At 40.8% G+C, this 26,536-nt stretch overlaps 1 protein-coding gene across 2 annotated transcripts; it reads left to right on the top strand.

Annotated features, from left to right (window-relative positions):
- The first annotated feature begins 1,044 nt into the window (after window positions 1–1,044).
- On the top strand, window positions 1,045–24,675 carry SLC23A1 (solute carrier family 23 member 1). Of its 2 annotated transcripts, XM_087716909.1 has the most exons (15): window positions 1,045–1,173; window positions 1,883–1,944; window positions 4,268–4,390; window positions 6,187–6,344; window positions 7,071–7,159; window positions 9,017–9,084; window positions 11,382–11,563; window positions 13,521–13,641; window positions 14,328–14,484; window positions 15,333–15,480; window positions 18,073–18,178; window positions 19,643–19,772; window positions 20,476–20,619; window positions 22,831–22,926; window positions 23,826–24,675. In XM_087716909.1, the coding sequence occupies exons 2-15, from the start codon at window positions 1,909–1,911 to the stop codon at window positions 24,071–24,073; spliced, it is 1,806 nt and encodes a 601-aa protein (XP_087573035.1). In that variant the 5' UTR covers window positions 1,045–1,173; window positions 1,883–1,908; the 3' UTR covers window positions 24,074–24,675. The 2 variants fall into 2 exon arrangements, with proteins under 2 accessions (XP_087573035.1, XP_087573034.1); XM_087716908.1 differs by lacking the exon at window positions 1,045–1,173 and having other exon boundaries at window positions 1,852–1,944.
- Window positions 24,676–26,536: the final 1,861 nt, after the last annotated feature.

The following is a 26,536-nucleotide window of genomic DNA, read 5'->3' as shown; positions in this document are numbered from 1 at the left end:
TTACCTTAAGTCCTTCTCTGGTTTCATGGTTGAAACCCCAGCATAACATTAGGAAAACATACCTTCTGCTAAACTCAGGCTGTCCAGGTCAATACACAGAGTGAATTATAAAGTGTAATTGTCTAAAACTTTGCATATGGATTAGAGAGGTTTTAAACTATTCATCAGCAGTAGGGGGATTTTTTTTTACAATTATTATTAAACGACATATTGTACATCTCCAAATGGCATAGCAATGTTAATTCTTTGTGGCTACATAATTCTACATAGAGATGCAAAAGTCTAATTAAAGAACATCTACAACAAAACCATTCTGCAACTGTAAACATATAGACTCCTGTATTGATTTCTACATCTCTATGTACGTATCTACCCTTTCTAGGAGTGACTATTTGTGGAGAAATATCATTGGGCACATTGCCAAGGGTGGAGGAAGATAAGGAATTGAGAAGTCATAGGGAGTAAAGTGGCTGTGCCAACTGAAGAAAAATTGCTTCTTTAGAAGTACGTATATAACTGTTGGCAGAATGCCTGTTCATTTGTCCACAGCCATAAAATGACTAAAATGTACTTTCTTTGGAGTTTGGGAGAAAGTATTTCTATCAAGTGGGTCTGTAAATCAATTACATTCTACATGGCAATCTGTGTTTTGAGCATTTCCATTTTCTCTTTTGAATTACCAGCCAATCCCTCTGGTGATGCAATTGTTTGAACTGCTACTTTAAAATAGATTTTGCCCATATTCCACAATTCCTCCAGAATAGATCTCTTATTCCTTTCTTTCTTAGATATCTTATTCCTTTCTTTCTTAGATATCTTATTCCTTTCTTTCTTAGATATCTTATTCCTTTCTTTCTTAGATATCTTATTCCTTTCTTTCCATGACCATTTTGCCATCCCACAATCACATGGAGATATCTCTAAATACCTCCCCAGTCTGTAGTGGGCGGTGCTTTTCCACAGTCCTGTAAGCCAATTATGCTGGCTGGTCCTCTGCTTACATACCGTCTGCTATTTAAGAAAGTAAAGCCCCAGAGTTCATGAGTCACAATCTGCAAAGGAGAAAAGTACTTTTACACTGGAAATCTTCTCCAAGAACAGTCTGGTAGCTAAAGGGAAGCTGGCAAGCAACATCACAGATTCAAGTGTGACAAATAACCACAGGAAGTTAAGGTAAGGGCTGGTGCAGGTAGGCTGGTATACATGACAAATTCTCCTAATGTTTAATTGGAAACAAACTTCAGCGGTGAAATGTATGCATTTTCACCTAACTTTGGTCATAGCAAACTTTCAGTTCCTACATTTGATTTGATTATAAATGAAAACCAGGTCCTGATTAAAATTAATCTATGGAATTGTTGAATTATTAGGATCATAATTAATACAATTCAGGTGAGATTATGATATTACATGGGGGGTGATGTGTCAATAGTTGATGGAAGTTAGAAAGGATTGTCAGATGGGTGAGGATGTTTTGGGAGATGCATTAACAGGTAAGTTGACTTACCACTGATTACGGTATCTAAGATGACTTTGCTGAGATACTTTCTAAAATACAAATTTCTACAGGCTGCCATATATTGATTCCTTGGTCCTTATCACTGCTGCAATTTAATGTAAACAGTCAGTTAGCAAATTAATTATATGGCAACTGTTCTTATGTTTTCCCCACAAAGCTTTGAAAAACTATAATTACTAAAAATGGGGGACAACCAGTTTCACCCAGTAATATTCTTACGAAAGTGTGAACTTTCAAACCATACATTATAATATTAATCAACAGCCAATAGCTACAGTTACAGATTGACAAGCTTTGGTGTGTTGTCTAAAGTCCTTTCCAAGGTGATAAATATGCTTGTTATTACATTTTCTCTTCCTTTAGAAAGTCTGGTCTTGCTTTGTACAAACATGGAAAGCAACTCTGAAGAGCCTCCTCATTGCAAGGTAAATTAAACGTAACATTATTCTTTCTCAGAAATACGAAGCACAATTTAAAACAAAGACGGTGATAGGCTATTTTTGTTGATTGTTAGCAGAGAAACAAGCAACAGCAGGCTGCCATGAAGCCTGACATAGTTTCAAAGACATTTCCATACAGCATTGATCTTTCTGCATATGGAGACATATGAATAATTTGACATCATGTAATTTCTAATATCATTTTTTTGCTAGATAAATTATTTGTCAGTATATTTTGCGTTATTCTTAGATCAATTGATTGGATTTGGATTTGGATTTTACTTTATTTATATGCCGCCCTTTTCCCTGAGGGGACTCAGGGCGGCTCACAATCCAGGGGGAGGGAAGTACAAGACAAAGTACACACATGAAGACAATACATCGTTAAAAAACACAACAGTCATACTATTCGGGTGGGGTTGAAGTCTTTAGCCCCAGGCCTCTCAGGACAGCCAGGTTTTAAGGGCTATGCGGAAGGTCTGGAGGGTGATGGGGGTACGAATCTCCACGGGGAGTTCGTTCCATAGGGTCGGAGCAGCCACCGAGAAGGCTCTCCTCCGGGTAGTTGCCAGTCGACATTGACCGGCTGATGGAATTCAGAGGAGGCCTAATCTATGGGATCTTATTGGCCTAGTGGAGGTAATTGGCAGTAGGCGGTCTCTCAAGTACCCAGATCCAATACCATGAAGGGCTTTGTAGGTGACAACAAGCACCTTGAAGCGCACCCGGAGATCAACAGGCAGCCAGTGCAGCTCGCGGAGGATAGGTGTTACGTGGGTGAAATGAGGTGCACCCACGATCGCTCGCGCGATAGGGCAGATACCAAATTCATTGCAGAATCCTTGTGGACTTTTCTAAAACTTGGGGTGAATGTATCACACTCACACTCATCTAATGTGGCCTCCATAGTATTCAAGGATATTGTTTGTACATAGTATACCTGATTGTGATCTTGGAAGAGTAAGTTGAAGATGTCTAGCTCTGCACCCACACTTCTTTTCATGGAATGCTTAAAGGTAGCAGTGAGGAATGACTCAAAGGTGTTGTGCACTGAAGTTGGATTCCAACTTCAATACACAAGTATTGTGTATTCCATAGTGGATTCCTTAGTTGTTGTGGAGCACTGGAATTTAGCATCGCAAAGCATGTAATTCTTGAATGTTCAGCAGGCTGCCCTATATTTATTTTTCTACCGGTTTTATATTGTGGATGTAACTTGATCTTGTTATTTATTTACTTATTTATTCAATTTTTACTCCACCTTTATTTATGAACTGATGGTGTTCATACTCAGTGCTCATTCCTCCCACTTTCCCACATCAACAACCCTTAGAGATGGGTTGGGCTGAGAGAGAGTGACTGGCCCAAAGTCACTCAGCTGGCTTTCATGGCCAAGGCAAGGCTAGAATTCATAAGCTTCTGGTTTCTGGGCAAGGTTCTTAGCCACCACACCAAACTGGCTCTGTGGTCTTCCTCTGAATAAATAACTGAATGGAATTATTTATATGAATCTGGGATTTCTTGCATGAACTCTGGAAGGTGTAGTAGAAAATATACCCATTACCAAGAATATTAAAGAAGCTCATGGTTGGATAGGGCAGAACACAATGATAAATGCAGCATGATTAATACACCCATTTTTGCTGTCCACATGTGCCTCCCAGATTCCTGTATCCATCTCTCCCTAAGTTCTGCTTCCAGCTATGATGGAGGCAATCCCAGCCAACTATAAAAGTTGTAGTGCAATATATTCAGCAGATTCCAGGTTGAGGAAAGTTGTTTTTGAAAATTTAGGAGTTCCTCCATGACCAGAGACTATAGAACCTGACTGTGGTCATACTTTCATCATAGACACAGTGGACACATGAGCAACTGAATCCCATTGTCTTCCATTTGGGTGGGGTGGTGTCCATCTTTTCTCAGAATTTTCAAATATATCCAAGAGGTGTAAGTCATTGTTAAGAAGTAACAGAAGATACAGACTTTCTTTATTCCTGGCGAATCTCCTCCTCATCTTGTATTCCAAGATGGACTTTTCATTTTTTCCATAACGAAGAACAGGGAGAAAGATTGAGCGGAAGACTAATAAAACAAGTAATAATCTCAGGCATTACAGTGAAATTCAGCACTCCTATCCATTTCTACTGGCTGTAGTTGAGATTGTAACAAGTGTTGAGACAGTGTGTTCATTGCTGGTGCATCATTTTCACTGTAACATACACAAGGGTTATCATGGCACCTGCTCCATTTATAACAGAAATCTTCCAAGCCTTTTCCTTTATGTGCAATGGATCTTTTTAATTTTCAGCAAAAAGCAGCAAATGGGAATTGTGTTGCGCCACCCATCTCCAAAGAGCAGAAGAATTTTGATATGCTCTATACAATCGAAGATGCTCCCCCATGGTATCTTTGCATCCTCCTGGGATTTCAGGTATATTAAACTGAGTTAGCTCCTCCTGGGCTCTTTTGCTGTTCTCCCTGGCTTGTTTAAATTAACAAATACTTGGCATGGTGATTGTTTCTCCACCCACAATAACAGAGTGACTGTTTACAAGTATTTAGGTGTTACTGTGTGTGTTCCCTCATCAATGGTGCCATTGTTGAAAAGGTACAAGATGTACCTTGGCTATGAGTCTTATACTGAATGGTGATTGCATCTTACTTCTATTGTTCATTTATCTCTGCAATATTAACATGTATAGAACTTTGCATCCCAATCTCATTTTGGGACTATGCTTTCATACATCTATTTTTGAAAATTGAAAAATTTATAGCGAGAAGAAAAATACCCTTACAAAGCCACCAAAACTATGATCTCATCTGTTGTCACAGTTCCAATAATGCAGCTGCAACAAGAATGAACACAACTTTGTGCGTCCCATTCTCTACATAGGATAGGGGTTTCCTGGTGGTCTGTGTCCCAAATAAATCATGCATATTTCAGTGCTTTGCTCTGATTATGAAACAAAAAGAGCCCCTTTTTCCCCCTTGGCAGAAATAATTCAGGGTGAGACAGGAAGCAAGAGATTTAGTAGCTGAGGGAAGGAGACAGGGAAAGGAAAAGATGGGAAAATGGGAGCAAAGGAAACCAGAGGAATATGAAGCACTCAGACACAGAAGGAGGCAGCTGACAGGTGGGAAGGATGATATTTGGAAGATTGTGGGGATGGAGGAAGCTGGTGGGATTTGTTACACCAGGATATTGGGAAGTCAACTGAGGGCAGAGAGGAAAGATGATGGGAAAATTAGAGTGGAGGGGAGGGAAATGCTGAATAAAGCATGGTGTGATATTTTGTGTAGATTGAAGATGGTGGCAATTGATATACAGAGTCCAGATTTCATTTAATCTGAATCAGGCCCAATCACAATATTTCAGTGTTTGTTTTGGTTTTGCTGAAGAGTAGCTGGCCTGAAACAATTGAGCATGATGGTTTATTTTGGATTCTAAACAAAATAGTTCCACCATTCGGTGAAGCCCTTTAATGCTCACCATCAGTACATGAATATTTTAACAGAATAACCATTTCAAACAAATGTTGTTCAACCTCTTCTTAAAAACTTCCAGTGTTGGAGCTTTTACAACTTCTCGAGGCAAGTTGTTCCACTGATTAATTGTTCTAACTGTCAGGAAATTTCTCCTTAGCTCTAGGTTGTTTCTCTCCTTGATTAGTTTCCATCCATTGTTTCTTGTCCCATCTTCAGGTGCTTTGGAGAATAGGTTGACTCCCTTTTCTTTGTGGCAATGCTTTAGATATTGAAAAACTGCCATCATGCCATTTTAGGAGCAAAAGGTTACTGTGGGAAAGGCATTTGGGCATTGAAAAAAACCATTCTTGCCTCTAAGGTTTTTTTTTTTTTTAAGATTTCAACAAATCTCAGAATATTCCAAGCATGATGACCCCTTTGTTTGGCATGTCATTGGTCCCATTTTGGATGCACTCTTACAGTCCCTCACCGCTGAATTCACAGTTTAAAGAAATGTCACAGAACTCTCAGGAAATGTGTTTGACTAATATTTCACAGGGAAAGGATAAGCTGTATTTGAGAAAATTACTATCCATATTAGAACAACAGATTATGGCTTCAGTTGTACAGAATTTCAGCATTTCTACATAACCAATGAATGTACAGCTGCATCCCAACGCAGTGGTGCCTGTGTGTCAATTTGGAGACATCGTCTGATCTTATGCTCATTTGACATATCCTCCACCCTAATCTTTCCTCCAGCACTACTTGACGTGTTTCAGTGGCACCATCGCCGTTCCCTTCCTTCTGGCAGAGTCCCTCTGTGTAGGGAAGGACCAGTATACCATCAGTCAACTTATTGGCACCATCTTCAGCTGTGTGGGCATCACCACCCTCATCCAAAGCACTGTGGGCATTAGGTACGCCTCATCTGGTTTGCTCCTTGGTGAATGTAACAGAGAAGAGATCATTATGAGGGGGAAGCTGTTAAGATGTTTAAATTTAGTAGCTGAAGCAGTGGGGTTATACAATGAGCCAGAACACACAGTTATAGTTGAATGATTGGAGAGTGTTGGCTCCTGAGGCAATCTGCACTGTGATTGGATGCTGTGGGTGTAGAGGGGGAGTTTCCCTTTTTTCCCGCCTTTTTCTTCTGGGTGTCCTGTGGGCTCCGTGATTTACCTCATGATGATCCTGCTTGCTTGACTATCTTGTTTGCTGTATATACAGATGCAAAATATATCTATTTTGATAAATCTTACAAATTTGTGTTTGCCTATCTAGTTTGCTGTATAACTAGATGTAAAATATATTTATTGATACAAAATTACAAGTTTGTGTTTGCCAACTATCTAGTTTGCTGTATATACAGATGTAAAATATATTTATTTATACAAAATTACAAGTTTGTGTTTGCCCAACTATCTAGTTTGCTGTATATACAGATGTAAAATATATTTATTTATACAAAATTACAAGTTTGTGTTTCCCTGACTATCTAGTTTGCTGTATAACTAGATGTAAAATATATTTATTTGTATAAAACGACAAAGTTGTGTCAGTCAGACTTCCTTTGGGCACCTGATGTGCAATTCCCTGACAGCAGCACTGAATCCATGCACTTTTTCCCCCCTTCCGTAAGGCAGGCTTCCTCTGTTTCAAGCCAGTGCGCTGGCATTCCTGGTTCCTGCCAAATCCATCTTGGCCCTGGAAAAATGGAAATGTCCTCCAGAAGGTAATGAAATTTGAACAGCCTGTAAGTTGACAGGAGCTAGAATAGAAATATCTTCAGAAGCCTTTAACCGAGTGAAGGAAGTCAGTAGCTTTCCAAATGGTAATACAAGTAGTCCTCAACTTCCATCCGTTTATTTAGTGACCGTTCAAGGTTACAATGGCACTGAAAAAAAGTGACATGGCTGTTTTTCATACTTACGACCATTGCATGGTCACATGATCAAAGTTACCCCGTGGCAACTTTGTTGTTTCAATTTATATTACTACCGTTTCGCTTGTGCATGCTCGCTCCCGCGATGCTTTTGCACATGGGCAGAAGTGTCCTGGCAAGTGGGTGGAGCATCCCACCCCCATCACCACTACCAGTTCACCCGATCCAGGGTGAACTGGCAGAAACCTACCTCTGACCCGGGATCATGTAATCACCTTTTGCAACCTTCTGATAAGCGAAGTCAATGGAGAAGCCAGATTCACTTAACGACTATGGCGTGAAAAGCTGTAAAATGGGGCAAAACTCACTTAACAACTGTCTTGCTTAGCAACAGAAATTTTGGGCTCAATTGTGGTCGTAAGTGAAGGATTACTTGCATATGTGATGTATCTATAAACAAGAATCAGAATTTCGCAGCCAGACATCCACATATCTTAGTGTTGTCAAGGTTGAGAAACATTGTGGTAGACAAATTGCTTGCCTTCCAGATTTTCTGATTAGAATTCCTATTATTCTTTACCCTTGATTTTGGAAACTACAGCATGTAGAAGTCCAGAATACATACATTCAAAGCCATCTTGGGGTCTGGATACAGACTTTTGGGTTAAGCAATATTATGTAGACTGTAAAAAGCAAGTAAAGATAAAGAGCCGAGGTGGCGTAGTGGGTAGAGTGCAGTACTGCAGGCCACTTCAGCTGACTGCTATCTGCAGTTCAGCGATTCAAATCTCACCGGCTCAGGGTTGACTCAGCCTTCCATCCTTCCGAGATGGGTAAAATGAGGACCCAGATTGTGGGGGCGATATGCTGACTCTGTAAACCGCTTAGAGCGGGCTGAAAGCCCTATGAAGCGGTATATAAGTCTAACTGCTATTGCTATTGCTAAGTAAATTATAAGCCAAAGATATTAAGTGCGTACAATTTTAAAAAGGAACATAGATTTAGTTCATAGAAACAATTCACCATAGCTTTCCATAGCTTTCTATCTGTAGAGTCCATCCTTGCATCCACCATGGTCACACACTTTCTTATTATTAGATTTCTTTCTTTTTTACTGTTATAAACTACATTCAATAAATACATTCTTCTTCTTCTTCTTCTTCTTCTTCTTCTTCTTCTTCTTCTTCTTCTTCTTCTTCTTCTTCTTCCTTCTTCCTTCTTCTTCTTCTTCTTCTTCTTCTTCTTCTCAACCCATTCATTCATTTTTACTTTTATAAGTTAGGGTTGGCATTTCTTTTACCCTGGTCCCTCTGTTTTCCTTTCAGTTTACATCCAATCATCAGCCTCTTCACCTTGACCCAAGCTTTTTCTATTTTACCACACATATTTCTGAAAGAACCCATCCTCATTGCATTCAATTTATTTTGTTTCTCCTGGTATACCCAACTGTCATTTCTGTATAACAAAATTGGGAGAAGCATACATTTATACACAACTTTAAACAAATGTTTATTCCTCAACACATAGTACTTACCACCATAATATCAATAAATGGGATGGAGGGAGAAGAAATACATTTCCCCATATCCATTATTCTCTCTGGGATTCAGGCTGTTCTGAAATGGAATTACCTTCCTCGGGAAAGAGAAAGTTTATTATATACGTAGTTGTGCTTTTTAACCCCAATTTCTTTCTTAATTCATGCAGACCAAATCTATGGCAATTGGACATTACCACTGAGCACTTCTCACATATGGCAACCAAGAATGAGAGAAGTAAGTTTGACCCCAGCCTTCCCAGATGTACATCCAGCCACATTTCTCAGGAAATCAGGCATCAGTGGGAAATAGTGAACAGGAGGAATTCTTTATAGCCTATAAGGAATTTGTTGGCAGCAAATTCCCACATTTTCTGCTTATAAATGCAATCACCAAATGTTCTTTATTATAAGGGACAACCCTTCAATTCAGAAAGCTGTCCTTTATATTTATTTCATTTAGTTATTTGTTTTCTTGGTTTTGTGCTTGAATCTTCCCTTGTAATACAAAGTTATAAGCATATTTTTTTAATCCTTAGGAGCCTCTTTCAGATTTGCCTCTTTTCCAAGTTTGTCTTTTATTTATTCCAATAAAATATGATTATTGCACTTATAAGTAATTTTCCATACCCATTGAGGGAAGTGTGTTTTAACTTTTAACTTTTTCCATTTCTTCTTTGCTAACTAGATGGTACGTTAGGCAAGATAAAGCAATTAAAATGTGATATTTACTAAGATTTCAAATATGTCCCAGGGATGCTTTTTCAAAAGGCAACTGGACTTTGTTTTCCTTGAAGACGTTTCGCTTCTTATTCAAGAAGCTTTTTCAGTTCCGACTGTCTGCTTCTCTTGGATGAGAAGCAAAATGTCTTCAAGGAAAAACAAAGTCTAGTTGCCTTTTGAAAAAGCACCTCTGGCTTTTGAAAAAGCACAACCATGACCTGGATGATTGAGAATCTCCAAAGACAAGATTTCAAATAATTGCTTGAACTGTGCCCTATTATGAGATATTGAGTTTATTTAGTATGTTTTTGGAGGAACTAAGGTATACAAGGTTAGGGTTAAGATTTGGTCGCCAAGAAGTTTCCTGGAGAATTAGGATAGCAAAGAGCCATAGGGAGACTTCCAGCAAGCCCTGAACTTTCTAGTTCTAGAGGTTTCTATTTTGTTTGGATTTGGTGGGGGGCAGTGCGGAGAGGGAGGAAACTTTGTTGGTAGGCACTGATGCAACAAGTGTCAGGGAGTCCCTCTGTGCATCTCATCCAAATACCTTTCAGTGGTGGGGCTTAAAATTTAGATTAGTCGGTGGGAGAAGTTAATTTGATTTTAAAGATGAAAATAGATGCTTTAACTACTTTGAGGCATCCATTCACTCTTTAAATCACCCAAACCCTGACTCTCTGTGTCAGAGTGCAGCTCTTAAAGTGCTATTCAAATCCTAGTGTAGCCTTCAAGTAGAAGAATCTTTGGATTAGACTTACTAGTTTTGCATTTATTGCTCAAAGCTGGCTGGCCAGAAAGTACACTGGGTGATTGCAGGACCCAGATATGGAGGCTAAGCTGGATTTATGTATGTTAAGTTCAGGGCTTGCTGGAAGTCTTCCTATGGCTCTTTGCTACCCTAATGCTAGGGATTAAGGTTGCAGTGAATAAGGGCAGGTTGGAACCCAATTTGTACAAAAGTGCTCTTTTATAAAGGGTTATAACCCAACCCAAACCAGAGGTGGGTTCCTACCAGTTTGGACCAGTTTGGCGGAGTAGGTAGTAACTCGGCCACTCACGCACCCGAACCGGTTCTATTGTCAGCGGCATCATCTTTATTTTTGGTTCTGCGCATGCGCAGAACAATCTCCATTGCAGAAACGTAATTTTCCCCTTTTATAACGTTCTGCGCATGCACAGAGCTTTTTAGGTGTAATTGTGCATCCGCGCAAAGTGTGTGTTGGGGTGTGTGTGAGCAAAGCGCACATTTGTGCACACATTTTTGTGTGTCAAACTGGCAGTAATGCCAGTAGCAACCCACCCCTGACCCAAACCAGTTGGGCACATAAATATGAAAAATCAAGAAAGTTACACACATCCTTGCAAAAAAGCAGGCTTTTTGTCCTAAACTACAGTTATTCATCTCTCAAGCAGTGACAATGAAGGATATCATAAAATGCATGCATTCTTCTAAACGTTTCTGTCTTTTTAAAAAGTAAGTTGCATCGTTCCATGGGGGGGGCGAGAGAGGAAGAGGACAACTGAGTGGCTCCATTGGCTTCCTTAGTCTGCTAGTTCAGGCGCTGCAGCTTATAGCCAACATTGAAGCATCTGTTTTCTCTCCCACTTAGAGTTCTTCCTCTTAAGTCAGGCTTCAGGAAATCAGTCAATCTGTGAAATGTCTAATCTCTTTAGACAGAGGATTATCCTTCCTAAATTAGGATTATTACAAATATTGTGAGTGAAATACAGCTATGCTTGTCTTGCTGAAACACTGTATTTGCAATGCCTCTTTATTCAACTTAATTCATCCTTTTCCGGTTTCTGCCCTAGATCCAAGGAGCCATCATCATTTCCAGCCTGGTGGAAGTGGTAATTGGATTGCTGGGCATTCCTGGAGTCTTGCTCAGCTACATTGGGCCCCTGACAGTCACACCCACTGTCTCCTTAATAGGTCTCTCAGTCTTCCAAGCAGCAGGAGATAGAGCTGGAACACACTGGGGCATTGCTGCATTGTAGGTGCTCCTTTTTCAATACACCAGATTTTCAGACTGATGCAAGAGTGGAGCAAAAGCTGTAGAGTTACAGAACTACTGTAGGAGCTCAGAGGAGTGAACTGCAGAGATACAAACTGACCCGTTGGCCAGATGCTCTCATCTCCTCACTCAACTGCCAGACCAAGCCAAATGAAGCAGAGAGTGAAGTTCTGGATGGTTGGTTGCCAGTGGCTCAAATCTTCAGAAAGACTCTCCTTGTGCACACTTATGAGTGTAAGTGTGCATGATAAGTAGAATAGGACAGTGGCATGGTGAGAATATTATGAATCTCTTGCTCTCTTTTCCTAAGGGGTTTGTAGCTCTGCAGTTCTGCTATATTTTAATTTATGACCATAGAAAGGCCACATGATTTTACAAATTGAGGAACAACCCACATATGAGTGTTGGTGGCTGAATTACCCATAATTAATGGTTAAAGGATCATGAATAGAATATATAAAGTAGATATTATGAACCTTTCAGTCACCACATTCATTCTCTGTGATTCCGACTGACTTCAGAGAAGTTTGCTTTATGGGCTTAAATTGGAACCTCGCATTTTATACCAACCTGTTGGTTCACTATGGTTCTGTCACTCTAGAGAGGCAAGGAAGCCAAGAGTTGGAGGAATATGTTGTGGGAAGGAGCACTGAACTTCTCTTGGTGAGAGCATTGACAGTTATCTGATTCTGCTCAAGTCCAACTGATACATTTTTCATATATTTGCTCTGACCTCAGCAGGTCTCAGTTGAATGCTGATGACTTGGACTGAAGCTCCTTAACCTCTCAGGGCATCCATAGTCTAAGGCTGATGCAGTGGTGGGTTCCGGATCCCGTTCCAACCGGTACGGTTGGAATGGGCCCGGCGGCGTCCACATGAACGTGTGCAGTGCGCACATGCGTCTTAGCGCCTCCGCGAGCCTCTGCGACGCTCCAGCTGCTCAGCGGAGCATCACACAGGCACTGTACGCGCCGTGCACATGCGTGAAAGCACCAAAGACTTAAAAGACTGGTAAGGAGCTCGGGCGGGCAGGGGGCCCCTCTGGAGCACCGTACTGGAATGGTATCTGGTGCTCCTGGTAGGCTCCGCCCGTACTGGGGTGTACCGCCTGCAACCCACCACTGGGTTGATGACAGCCTTGCCCATGGATGTTGAGTGATGAGCACAGTCAGAAGATTCTAAACCCGCCAGCCAAAATCCTGGTTCTGCTGAACCTCAACTCTCATGATTCTCAGCTAGTACGCCTGTTAGCTAAGTTAGCCAAGATTAGACATGCCTATAGAAAAGATCATGCAGTCATGAGATGCAAATTCACAAAGAACTTGTGTTAAGCTTCACACAGTTGTCTCAGTTTTGGGACACGGTGGGAGAGAATGAAGTACTTTTGTAAAATTACTCAGCACAAATCAGAAAATCAGATCAGATGCTCTCTGAAGTTGTCAAGCCAGGGTATACTCTGCGCCAGTTCGTGGGAGATTTCTGATCCGACTGGTGATTTATTAGAAGTGGCAGAATCTGCCTTCTTTTAATGGGATGTCCTCCAAATCATTTCCAGCCCAAGATTTCTAATAAACATAGCTGCTGTTCTGCTGGCTGGGATTTGGAGAGATGTACTCCTAATATAACTGCAAGGTATCAGATTTGTGTAAGGAAATGCCTAGATCAGTGTTTCTCAACCTTGGCGACTTTAAGTCCTGTGGACTTCAACTCCTAGAATTCCCCAGCCAGCTATGCTGGCTGGGGGATTCTGGCAGTTGAAGTCTACAGGACTTAAAGTCACCAAGGTTGAGAAACACTGGCCTAGATAATGGTAAATTCATGATAAATAACTACCTATGTATAATCCAATAAATTCAATTTGAAAATTGATCCCAGGGTTTCTGCATCCAATTGCTCCTAATCTGTCCACTCATGTCTTTTCTCTCCTTTGAACAGGTCTATTTTTTTAATTATTCTGTTTGCTCAGTACCTACGAAACGTTTCTTTCATTCTTCCTGGGTATAAATATGGGAAAGGCTGCATATTGATCCGGGTACAGATCTTCAAGATGTTTCCAGTAAGGAGATTGTCTTTTACTCATCATTTATTTCATTGTGGGCACATTTTGTACTCCACCCCCCCCCAAAAAAAATTGGGTCAGAATTTGCTGATTTTTTATCTTGCCAGAGTCCCCAGTTGCATCGGTTGGCAAGAACATCTTATTCTTCCTCTGCATAGGTTACTCTGAGCATGTGCAAATAATCCATTCACAGGTCAATTAGAAACTTCCCATGCGTCAAGAAGGCAAAAATGGGACAAAGAAGAGGCTGGGAATTAATTAAAACTAAATGTAACAAGGAGAGGGGGGGATTGTAAAAGCTTTTGTCAATCAATTGTGCACATTTTTTAGGAGTAAAGGAGAAGGAATGTAGAAGAGATCCTTAACACAAAAGTTTGATTTTGGTTGAAATATTTAAATCTGCATTCTTGAATATTTAAAATTCTCAATCTGCAGTTTTAGACAATTCTCCAGGAATAAAGCTCCCTCAGCTGCATGGGATTTATTTGCAACATAAATATTCCCAGGACTGGATTACTCGAAAGTAAAAACTAGGCAGAGTAACACTGAGTAGATGGACAATAGTTTAGAGATCCACGTTCTTTTCCTACAATTCCTTCCTGTCTTCTGACTTGTTTTCAGTGTGGATATATATGTAGCTGGGAGATGATGGTGTTCTGCCTTTCTGTGTATCTCCTCTTCAGATCATACTAGCCATTTTGGTGGTCTGGCTGCTTTGTTACATTCTGACAGTGACGGATGTGTTTCCTCGGGATGCCAATGCCTACGGATTCAAGGCCAGAACAGATGCTAGAGGAGAAATCTTGTCCATAGCACCTTGGTTCCGCTTTCCCTACCCCTGTAAGTTGGCCTCACGGTTCTCTTCGCCTCACATCAATCTTGGGAGAGAGCAATGGAATATGCGTCCACATGACATGTTAAACCACACAGGATTGCACTGAAAACAGGTCTGATGCCCTCGTATCTCCAATCCTTCCCTGTTTTTCTCTTTTATTTGTCAATTGCATGAAAATGGGCAGGATCTTCCCCCTTTTACCTGCTATTACATGCTCCCTTCCCATGGGAGAGATCACCCCTGGGCTGATTGACAGAGATGGATTAGCAGTTCAGCCTGTGATGGAATAGTTGCCTTTGATGTGCTAAGTCCCTTAGCACATCAACCAGGCACTTCCAGAAACAGGCTGAATAGCAGAGTACATTCTCCGGAGAGCAACTTATGTTGTCCCAAAACCTCCTGTCACCACCTACATCCCGAGACATGAGTTGCATGTAGGAGTTTAAATCTTGGTGAACCTGGAGAAAAGGAAAGGTTTTCTCATGTCTTTTAGCCTTCAATAATCCCATTTATCCTCCAGAATAAGAGTTGGAAAATGATGTATCTACACTCTTACCTCCATTCCTTTGTCCTTTGCTGTTTTCCTTCCTTCCTAACATGGATACTGGCGGAGGGGGATTACGCACACAGGTGTGTGTGTGTGTATTGTACTGTTACCTTTTGGGCTGATGTGAACTTGAGTGTGATTAAAAGACACACACACACACACACACACACACACACACACACACAGACACACACACACGAATTTGGGCTTCCTGATTTTTATTTATTGGACTTCAACCTTTGCTCCTCCTAGAGAAACAACATTTTACAGGGCAGCTGATATTTGTTGTGTTGTCTGCTTTCCCAGGTCAGTGGGGGATGCCCACAGTGACTGCGGCTGCTGTGCTGGGAATGTTCAGTGCTACATTATCTGGCATCATTGAGTCCATCGGAGATTATTATGCTTGCGCCCGACTTGCAGGCGCTCCCCCGCCACCAGTCCATGCAATCAATAGGTAGGGTGCATCTGGCTCAGAGACGTGTATATTTTTAATGTGTCTGTTCTGCTTTTCACTGATGAAACAAAGGTAATATTTTAACTACATTCCTATAAAAACTGTGGAGGATGATACTTCAGTAGCTAAAAGCTCTTAGAAAAAATGGTTTCTCATTTTGTGATGCCAAAGGTCAGACTCAGAAGAGGGAAATTGGAAAAAACTTTTTTTTTTTTTAAATGTCCATTTTTGGTGCACTTCAATGCTTATTTCTTTACTCAAATATTTAAGGATTTTGAGAATATATTTTTTTCACTATGGAAGCACACTGACTCATTAACATATTCATGAGGCCTTCCTTTTGTTATACTCTGCCCAATCTTTGGAGATCCTTGTCCCAAGGTTTTCTAGACTGTGAAAAATATCTTACTATCATTATTCCAAGATTCAGTATTTCCACTATGTTTGCCTTTGAATCATCACTCTTTGGGTGATTTAATTCTGGCAATGCCCATCTTTCCCATTTCCCTTGCATATTTCATTCTGACATTCACAATGCACAACTGGTGTGAGATAGGACAGCTTTGCTAGCTCACTTTACTGATTAAAACTTGAGATCTACTCAATGCATGCAACACGATTGGCCTTACAACTCACCTGGTTTCTAAATCAATTTGTTCTCTTGGTAAGCAGACTACCCTGAACTGTAAACATTGACGGAGGCTGCGTTGACAGGATTTACTAAGTCAGCCATCAAAACAAACAATTTCCCCACTTTGCTGCAAGACTAGAATAAAAGGGCTTACAATATTGTGCAAATACAGCTGTGAGGTTTGCAATTGACCTGGTCAAGGTTGTCATATGAGCCAAGGTGGCGCAGTGGTTAAATGCAGCACTGCAGGCTACTGCTAGATCAGCAGTTCAGCGGTTCAAATCTCACCGGCTCAGGGTTGACTCAGCCTTCCATCCTTCCGAGGTGGGTAAAATGAGGACCCAGATTGTTGGGGGCAATATGCTGACTCTCTGTAAACCGCTTAGAGAGGGCTGAAAACCCTATGAAGCGGTATATAAGTCTACTGCTATTGCTATTGCTATTGCTATATGACAACACAGACCAGTAGGTCAAAGTGGCTGTTTCTCGGAACAGTTTCAGGAGACCAGATTTGTTTCACTGCTGAAAGCAAAATATTGCAACTGCTCCTTTCTTAAGACAGAGGCGGTCAATATTTGAATTCTAACTGAAGGCTAAAAATGTCTATTGTGGGTTTTCTTTTGAAAATCTTTCAGTAAATCAATAGGCAACGTGCACATTAGCCTCGCCTACACCACACCATCTCAGGCTGCTTCACAGATTGGCTGGAATATTTAACTGAAGCTTTCCTCTGGGATGAACCTACTGGACTCTTTTCTTTTTAATGCACACCCACGTTACACCTATCCTCCGCGAGCTGCCCTGGCTGCCTATTGGTCTCCGGATACGCTTCAAGGTGCTAGTCGTCACTTATAAAGCCCTTCATGGTATTGGACCTGGGTACTTGAGAGACTGCCTGCTGCCAATCACCTCCCAAAGACCCATTAGATCCCACAGACTAGGCCTCCTCCGAATTCCATCTACTGGCCAGTGCTGATTGGTGACCACCCGGAGGAGGGCCTTCTCTGTGGCTGCTCCGGCTCTGTGGAACGAGCTCCCCGTGGAGATCCGGACCCTCACCACCCTTCAGGCTTTCCGTAAAGCCATGAAAACCTGGCTGTTCCGTCAGGCCTGGGGTTGACGAGTTCCCTTCCCAGCTCGAATTGTGTGACTGTTGATTGTTTTAAATTTTCTCTGTATCCTGTTGTTTGTTTTTGCCTTGTCTGTATTATTCCCCCCCCCCCGGGTTTGTTAGCCGCCCTGAGTCCCTCCGGGAATAGGGCGACATATAAATGAAATAAACCTATAACCTATAACCACACACCACACTGGGTGTGTGTTATATTCAGTTACATTCAGAACGGATAATGCTGAATCCTGTGGGTGTATGAAACACTAATGGTTTGTTTGCGGTGTAAGCAGAGGTGGAATATCACCCCAGGAAGACTGAACCATTAGGCCAGAGGGATTTAGGAAGGTATCTAATTAGGGAACCTGTTATCTCCCTGTGGGTGGGCAGTAGGTCTGTATGGTTCTATACGCTCGATTGCTGTTCCCAATAGTTCCGGATGTGGCAGCTACCTGCAGATGACATCCTCAAGCGCTATGATCAGCAGGAGGCCGCATCATAAATGCCACATTGGGTGGGGCAAGGCAGGATTTGCTCTTCCTCTCTCTCTTTTAATCAGATGGTTTCTGTCTGCCAAGGTCAGGGAATAGGACGAATAGGTGATGAGAATCCAAAGCACCACTAGTCAACAGGCAGCCACATCTGTGTACCATGGACGCATTGTATCTGGCTTCACTCTCATCTACTTGTTAATTCTAATTTTTGACAGTTATTCCTTTAAACTGTTTAACAAGATCTTCATGTAATTTGCTGAGTATCCATCAACTGAAATGCATCACCCTAACATTGCTAGGAGAGAGACTTGGAACATCTAAACACAACCCTTAGGATTCTTCTTCTTCTTTCCCCTCAGAGGCATTTTTACAGAGGGAATCTGCTGTATTATTGCCGGGTTGCTGGGCACTGGCAACGGTTCTACTTCCTCCAGCCCAAATATTGGAGTCTTGGGCATCACTAAGGTACCACCCTTACGCTATTAGATAGCATCTTCTGTTTCTAGGCTTTTGATGGATTTGCATACAGCTGCCTCCTGCTTCTTCTTGTGCACTGGGAGAAGCACAGTGTTTCAGTTTATAGCAGCTGGGCAAAATCTGCAACTGGGATAGATTTTATATTAGCATCACAAGGTAATTTTGTAGGATGAATTCTGCCATTCTAGATTCCTGAGAGACGTTTTGTGCTCCAGCATTAAGGTAGCCCATTTTTGGTGCGGTGTTGTTCATATCATGGGCCCAGTTAAGTAGGCAGAATTGTTGCCACCTTTGCAGAAGTTTATTTATTATTTTTTATTTATTAGACTTATATACCGCTTCATAGGGCTTTCATCCCTCTCTAAGCGGTTTACAAATTTTTTAGCAAATTGAGTCAGCAACTTGCCCCCACAGTCCGGGTCCTCATTTCACCCACCTCAGAAGGATGGAAGGCTGAGTCAACCTTGAGCCGGTGAGATTTGAACCGCTGAACTGCAGATCACAGTCAGCTAAAGTGGCCTGCAGTACTGCACCCTAACCACTGCACCACCTCGGCTCTTCCAGTATTTAACTTACAGTATTTAACTTACAGTATTGTTGTTGTCTAAAAATTAAGGAACTGCAGGAACAGACCAGGCTATTTAGCTAACCTGAAAAACACCTAGTCAGATTGGTAGTAGTTCTCCAGGGTTTGGATTAGACAGAGACTCACCTTCTTGATTCTCTTAACTGGGGATCAGTAATGCCTCTGGAAGGAGCATCCTTTCTCACCAACTAAGCAGGTTTGAACTGCCTCACTCCAGGTGCACCGCCTGTAATTTGAATGGGAAATTTCCTCTGAGATGTGTCACCATTCTGCTTGGCTTGCAGCCGGACTGACCAGAGACAGCAGCTGGGACAATTGTTGTTCTAAATAAATGGGTTTGCTGCTCTTATTTTGCTCAGAAATCACTCTGGAAATCCTATTGAAAAAAAATTAAAGCTTGTATGTGCCAGATGGTATTAAATGCAAAAGGTCCTTTCGGGCTCAGTGTGTCCCTGCAAGCATGACTCATACGTTGAGTAGAGACAGCAGAAAATGTAGCAGAAGATGAAGCATATACAGATTAATAATAATAATAACAACAGTGCATATGAAGGCTAAAAAACTGGCAGCTGTGATTTGATATTATTGTGAACAGATAATTATAATGCTGAACGTCTGGCTGATTGTGCCACAAACCATAATAATTTATTTAGTTGGGAGTTTTACTTGGAACAGCTTACATCCTCCAATGATATCTGTAACTCCATCAAACATCCACGTCTGCCTATCCCGGGTCCTTGGGAAGGAATCGATGAGCAGACAAAAATGCCAAATCCAACCTGTACATCTAGCTGACTGTGAGACAAACCGTAATAACTGATAATGAATATATGTTGTTTATTTGTGCTATTGCTTTTCCTCCACAGGTGGGCAGCAGGAAAGTGGTACAGTATGGTGCAGGAATCATGCTTATTTTAGGAACCATCGGCAAATTTACTGCTCTTTTTGCCTCCCTCCCTGATCCCATCCTTGGAGGGATGTTCTGCACTTTGTTTGGTAAGTCATTTGTAGAAATACAAATCTTTCTGACTGATTGAAGGACAAGGTTGAAATGAATTGTTTACTTTGAAAAATGTTTTTTTTTGTAATTCCGTGCAGCAATGGGAGGGAAGCGCCACTTAAAAAGAAACTGTGGATAATCTTCTACTCCCCCTGCTGCTTTCCAGTTCTAAATATTTGCTTTTTCCTAAAACACCTGGGTGTTAATTGTTACAGTGTAATGCACACTGTCTCCACACCAGAGCTCTAATTTGCATTTCTGGGATAGCCTCGTCTTCATATCATGTTCGGATTTCAACCCAGGGACCCTTATGCTAAAACCACATCCAGGAAAAATCAGTAGACTGAAATCATTCTTATGGTCTTTGTTGCTGCCTGATTTTTAGTATGGGGCTTAACTACCCTTCTCAAGTATCCTCCATTTATTTGTTTAGCCATATGTTTATACAGCAATAGCACTTAGACTTATATACCGCTTCAGTGCTTTGTAGCCCTCTCTAAGGGGTTTAGAGTGTCACCCTATTGCCCCCAACAATCTGGGTCCTCATTTTACCAACCTCGGAAGGATGGAAGGCTGAGTCAACCTTCAGCTGGTCAGGATTGAACTCCTGGCTGTGAGCAGAGTTAGCCTGCAATACTGCATTCTAACCACTGCACCATCAATGTATTTATTTATTTAACTTATTCTTTCTTTCTGCAGGTATGATCACTGCAGTGGGTCTCTCCAATCTGCAGTTTGTGGACATGAATTCCTCCCGCAATCTTTTTATCCTCGGTTTTGCAATGTTTTTTGGGCTTACCGTTCCAAACTATTTAGATACACGTCCAAATGCTATCAATACAGGTACTGAAAACTCAAGAGTCTTCGCCTAAGGAAATATGAAAACTCTGTCAGGCTGTTTGAGATTAGAAGTGGCCTTTCCCCATTCATCTTGAGCAACTCTGAATTTTATTCCATTCTTCTGAACCAATGATCGGGTTTGTAGGTTGTCTGGAAAGTGAATGTTATGAAAAACAGTAGCAATAATTTCAGCTGGAAAATGCAGTGGCCCCCAACCTTTTGGGCACCAGGGACCAGTTCTGTGGAGACGAGGTTTTTCCATGGACTTGAGGGGGTGTGGTTTCGCATGCTGCATGCATCCTATGGATGGGTTAGGTTTAGGTCCCCAGGGGACCGCAATTCATAGTTTGAAAATCTCTGCCCTACATAAAAGAAAGTTATTAAGAGTCAATGCAAAAACTACAATTTATTTCATGTACCATGGGAAATGTTTGGCAGAATTCAGATCAAAAAGATGCAAAAGGTGATAATAATTTGGAAAATACAAGTCTATTTTTACGCTAGGCAGAGAGTAAGTAGATCAGATTTTTACTCTTCAGCAAGTTAGAGATGGATGAATGTGAGAAAGTTTGCTGATTTAGAGAAAATATGTGACAAAGTGAATGTTTGAGTTATACCAGTGGTGGGTTGCAGGTGGTATGCCCCGGTATGGGCGTACAGGATCCTGCCCAGAGCACCGGGTACCATTCCAGTACAGTGCTCCAGAGGGCCCACCCGCCCGCCTGCACTCCTTACCCGTGCTTTAAGCTTTGCATGCTTCCGTGCATGCGCATGGCGTATACGGCACCTACGCAATGCTCCGCCAAGCAGCTGGAGTGTTGCGGAGGCCTGCGGAAGCGTCATAAGTACGACGCATGTATGTTTGCACATGCACCATGCGCATCCCCATGGGTGATACCGGGAATCCAGAACCTCATACTGAGTTATACAATCTGTGCATGTATGAACTCTGGGAAGGATGGAAGTTAAGAATGTGTGCGGGTTCTTTGGTTTTAATATGTTGATAAATCTACCAGGAATACTTGAGTGATAGTAGAGGTGGATGAATTTGGAAAATAAAACTAAGTATTTTTTTATGCAGCAAAGCCAAATTATTTCCTGTAAATGTTAGATTTTATGACGCAGTGAGGAATTAATGTGTTAAAACCCAATATCGTTGTGTTTGAGTGAAAATGTGGTGAACAATTACAGGTTATGGCTATACATCAGAGGTGAGTTGCTTCCAGTTCAGTCCGGGTTGGCCGAACTGGTAGTGGTGATTCAGCCTGGGTCACAGAACCGGCAGTAACTCAGGCTGGCCACACCCCTGAACTGGTTCCCCAGTCTCTTCTGCCGTTGCTGGCATGTTTCTGCACATGTGCAGAACAAATTAGAGTCAACTGTGCATGCGTGAGCAATGTGTGGCGCGTGCGCGTGTGAAGCAGTACCAACAGGTACAGGAACCCACCCCTGCTATACATGATAAAAAGTGATATGTATCTAATGTGTGTCCTGGTGGAATAAGATGGAAAAACAGATGGAGAAATTTAAGAGATGCAAATGCTGGTTGAAAGGTTGCAGGTAGCATATATTATTGAGAAAAATAAATGACACAAGAAGTGAAAATGACTACATACAACAGCTCTGCTCACTTTATTATATGGAAGTGAGAGTTGGGTAGGTTAGGTGAACATAAAAGCTAGGTGCAGTTGGAATGAGGTGCTTAAGATAGTCATGTAGCAAAATGAGAGAATGGGTGCGGAATCAACCTTGAACAACAATTATGTTAGAATTATGTAGTAGTGGTGGTTTGGTTATATGAAGTGAATGAATGAGGATCAAATCAAAGTGTGAATGAGTCAAGAGGAAGGGGGAGACCCAGAAAGTCATTGATGGATGAAATTGATGGAATTCTCAGAGAGAGAGCTTTACAAAACAAAAGCCAGAGGGACGCACTGCATGGACACAGTGTCAGCGTGGGTGGTAAGGACAGAAAGATTGAAGAGATGTAGGAAAGGATGTTTGACTAAGCCTGATTTAGCTACTTATATTTCCCTTCCTTTTCCTGTCACTTATATCTTGCATTGCTTACCTTTTCTTTTCTGTGCTTTATATATAGCGTTTCCTACTCTAAAAGGGAATAAAGTGAGGAATATAACGGATACATTTCAGAAATGAAAAAGTATAAAGCATATTTTGATCATATTTTGGACTATAAATTATTACTATTTGTAGGCATTGCTGAAGTGGACCAGATATTAAGAGTGCTTTTAACCACAGAAATGTTTGTTGGTGGCAGCATTGCATTTATATTGGACAACACTGTTCCAGGTACACCTGTTTCACTGTATTATTTTGAAGTGTTTAGCCTGTATTTTGGAAGGATAGATTTAAGTAGCCCCCAAATTCATCCAAAATAATATATACAGTATTTTGGTCACTGGGAGCTATACTTGAACATTTGCTGCTTTTTGGTTACCTACATTAGTGCTGCTACTACACTAGTTAGTACCTCATACATAGCAGTGGCAGAAAATACAGAACTAAATGTACAAATATTGTATTTATAACCATTTGTTTCTTGTTTCTGCTTTACCAGATCTATTAGGAGGTAGATGACCCTCGACATTTTAATCTGCTAATACTGTAGCCTGATAGATGTAGTGAATATTATCGTAAAATTAGATTCTTGCAGTCCTGTCTCATAACATTGGCATTTTAATTTTGTAACTACCTCGTAGCATCATAAAAGGCTAGAACATTTATTATGGCAAGGGTTTTCAAGAACCAATTGTTTTTTAAGTCTACCAAAAGCTGATGCCACAATATGCTAAATGTTAAAGGGCTGGAAGTTGTTTTTTGTGGTATCATAACTATCTCCCTGGAATTTAGGATAGCAACTTCCCACCTGCTACATAGTTCATTAGGTAATGAAACCCTATTGAAAACAAATTATGTATTTCCTATCAGTACCCAATTGATTTATTAATGGAATGGGATGCAAAAAGCAGACACTTCTGTTCCTTTTAATACCGTTGATCCCATCACAGGAAAAAACTACCATGCTCTTCTCCGAAAGTTAATTTCAACTTTTACATTTCTTTAATCTTATGGTGTAACTCTCTACTTCATGACATGTTATTAGCACAGCTTTCTTTTGTGAAGAAATTAGATGACGAAAACTTATCTTCCAAAACCACCTGATTTGAAATACACATTCTCTTTTCAAGGGACTCAAGAGGAACGTGGCTTAGTACAGTGGAAGGCTGGAGCATATGCCAACAGTGACGAATCTGCAAAACTGAAGAGTTACGATTTTCCATTTGGGATGGGTCTGATTAAAAGGACTCACTGGTTAAAGTATGTACCAGTCTGCCCTGTTTTCAAAGGTTTTAAGTCAAAAACAAAGAAAGATCCTGCTATATCAGAACAAGTAATCGATACAGTGGATGAATCAGGGATGTGTACCAAGGTTTGAAGGGGTTCTTCATTGTATAATGAAAAGTTAACAACAGAGACTGCAGAAACGTTTAGCTGTATTGAAACTATCCCCGTGAAAATGTCTCAGATCAGTCAAGGTCAATGACTGAAACACATCAGAGGGCATCTGTGTGCTATTCAAGAACTTTTATTCTTCTGTATCACATTCTGTTAGGAAAACTTGATTTAAGAGTTCACCTAAGCACTGTTGAAACTCACCAACTCAGAGGCAATAAATTTGCTAATTTTGATTTGAAAGTATCCAGTGTGAGTTTAGAAAGAAAGCAGATATTTTCTTGATGTTGGAAGACATTTATTTGAAGACTGCCAGATCTGGGCCACAAAATCCAGATGATGGTAAATGAAAAAGATACACGAAATATTATTTCTTCCCATCCAGATCTTAACAGTCTGGATCTGATGGAGCTGACCATGTGTGATCCAAGGTCAAATTACCTAATTATGTGACATTCATTCATACTCACATGCAAGTAAAACCTTGATTTTACTGACCAGATTTTTTTTGGGAGGAGGGGGGAGTGTGGGGACAACAATGTCCATAAAAGTGTAATGTCTGTGAAATACAATAATATATATATATATTTATGTCAATGGTTGTTTGTCAATTTCTGTCAATTGTGTAATGAAGCAAATTATATCAATTGTTGGGACAGTGCCATAAACAACATTTTTTTCCTACTGTTTGGGGGTAATAGCTGAACTAAAATATTGCCCGTAACATTCGGAATCAAAAATTGAGGTTAAGCAGTTTTGCCTCAATAAGTCAGAAAAAACTTTTGTTAAACTATTAATAGGTTTTAGATAATCTATCAAGATTTTCTTCACAAGTACATGTATTAGATGTGATTCCAGGAATCAAATTGCTTTTATATATAAGCATATGAAATGGTGCAAACACCCAAGGTCCATTCATCTTTTTACAATCATTCACATATTTGTCTCATAGAGTCAACCAGTAAAGGCTGAAACCTAAGAGGAAATTTTAAGAAATCTGAACTGGTAGTTTAGTAGTTAAAACAAAGGAAATGGGAAACCGGTCCTATTGTCAAAGTAAACTTTTAGCATCTTTCGCCATTAACATGGTGGGAAGGTAGTTTGGGTTGAGATTCAATGACATGTGAAGAGGCCCAAACCCCATACCATACCTATTCAAGTATTTTGTATACTTGACAAATACAAACAATTATTATTATTATTCCCTTCATGTGCTGAAGTACATGAAGGGAATTATAATTCAGGGTTCCACCACAAAACCGTGTTCGACTAAAGCGCGCTCGACGAAACCGCGTAGCTGACGTCATCACAGCGCGACAACAGTGCGGAGAAAAAAGCACGCTGTAAACGCTAAAGCTAAAATTAACCCCTAACCCTAAACCTAACCCCCTTAAACCTAATCCTAAACCTAACCCTTAACCTAACCCTAAACCTAACCCTAAACCTAACCCTTAACCTAACGCTAAACCTAATCCTAACCCTTAACCTAACCCTAACCCTAACCCTAACCCTTAACCTAACCCAACCCTAAACCTAACCCTAACCCTTACCTTAACTTGAATTGGCTTGCTTTCAAAGCGCTATTTAAAGCGCCCTTTTTTCTCCGTGGTCGCTGTTGTTGTCCTGCTGATGACGTCAGCGACGCGGTTTAATTGGGCGCGCTTTAGTGGAGCGCGGTTTTGTCGTGCCACGATAATTCAGAACATATGAAGTGCAGCACATTGAAGAACAGTGACTTACATTATTAAAATACAGTACAAGTAGTCCTCAACTTACAATAGTTCACTTAGTGGCCGTTAAACGTTAAAACGGTACTGAAAAAAGTGACTTATGACCATTTTTCGTACTTATGACCATTGCAGCCTCCCCATGGCCATGTGATTTACATTCAGATGCTTGACAACTGACTCCCATTTATGACGGTTGCCGTATTTCTGGGTCATGTGATCACCTTTTGCAAACTTCTGACAAGCGAAGTCAATGGAGAAACCAGTGATTCACTTAGGAAATGTGGCAAAAAAGTTGTAAAAATGGAGCAAAACTCCCTTAACTAATTTCTCACTTAGCAACATAATTTTTGGGGCCAATTGTGTTTGTAAGATGAGGATTTCCTGTACCTTCATTTGTTGATTATAACTGCTATTTTTAAAATTCACCATTAAGCCAACACTTATGTCCTGGGTTTTTTCAGTTCATTTTTCACAAAACCACTTTTGCCCAGAACTCTCTTTTGGTGTACATCTGAAGTAAACCAGTTCTGTTCCGTTTCATGAAAAGATTAATATATTCTGAACTACACCATTTTGGGTCTGGACTACCTGAAGTCGCTCTCCTGTTCTTGAAATATTCTGTACATTCCTAACAATCCTTAAACAAGGGTACTAAACACAAGCTACCACAAGTAGAAAAAGAGCAGCAGTGTTGAGGAATTTACACACCGGAACAA

The sequence above is a fragment of the Thamnophis sirtalis genome, unplaced genomic scaffold, assembly GCF_051295495.1.
Source record: "Thamnophis sirtalis isolate CommonGarterSnake01/CBP01778 unplaced genomic scaffold, rThaSir2_p1.2 scaffold_5, whole genome shotgun sequence".
NCBI classification, from domain to species: Eukaryota; Metazoa; Chordata; class Lepidosauria; order Squamata; family Natricidae; genus Thamnophis; species Thamnophis sirtalis.
The sequence above is the reverse complement of the archived record's forward strand: the minus strand, read 5'-3'. Positions and strand labels throughout refer to the sequence as shown.

Bases quoted from the DNA above. Each gene is read 5' to 3' on its own strand.
- SLC23A1 (XM_087716908.1), top strand. From the start codon at position 1,852: ATGCTTGTTATTACATTTTCTCTTCCTTTAGAAAGTCTGGTCTTGCTT. The intron at 20,620-22,830 runs GTACTGAAAACT...TACTATTTGTAG, and splicing joins TCCAAATGCTATCAATACAG to GCATTGCTGAAGTGGACCAG. The intron at 22,927-23,825 runs GTACACCTGTTT...TCTCTTTTCAAG, and splicing joins ATTGGACAACACTGTTCCAG to GGACTCAAGAGGAACGTGGC.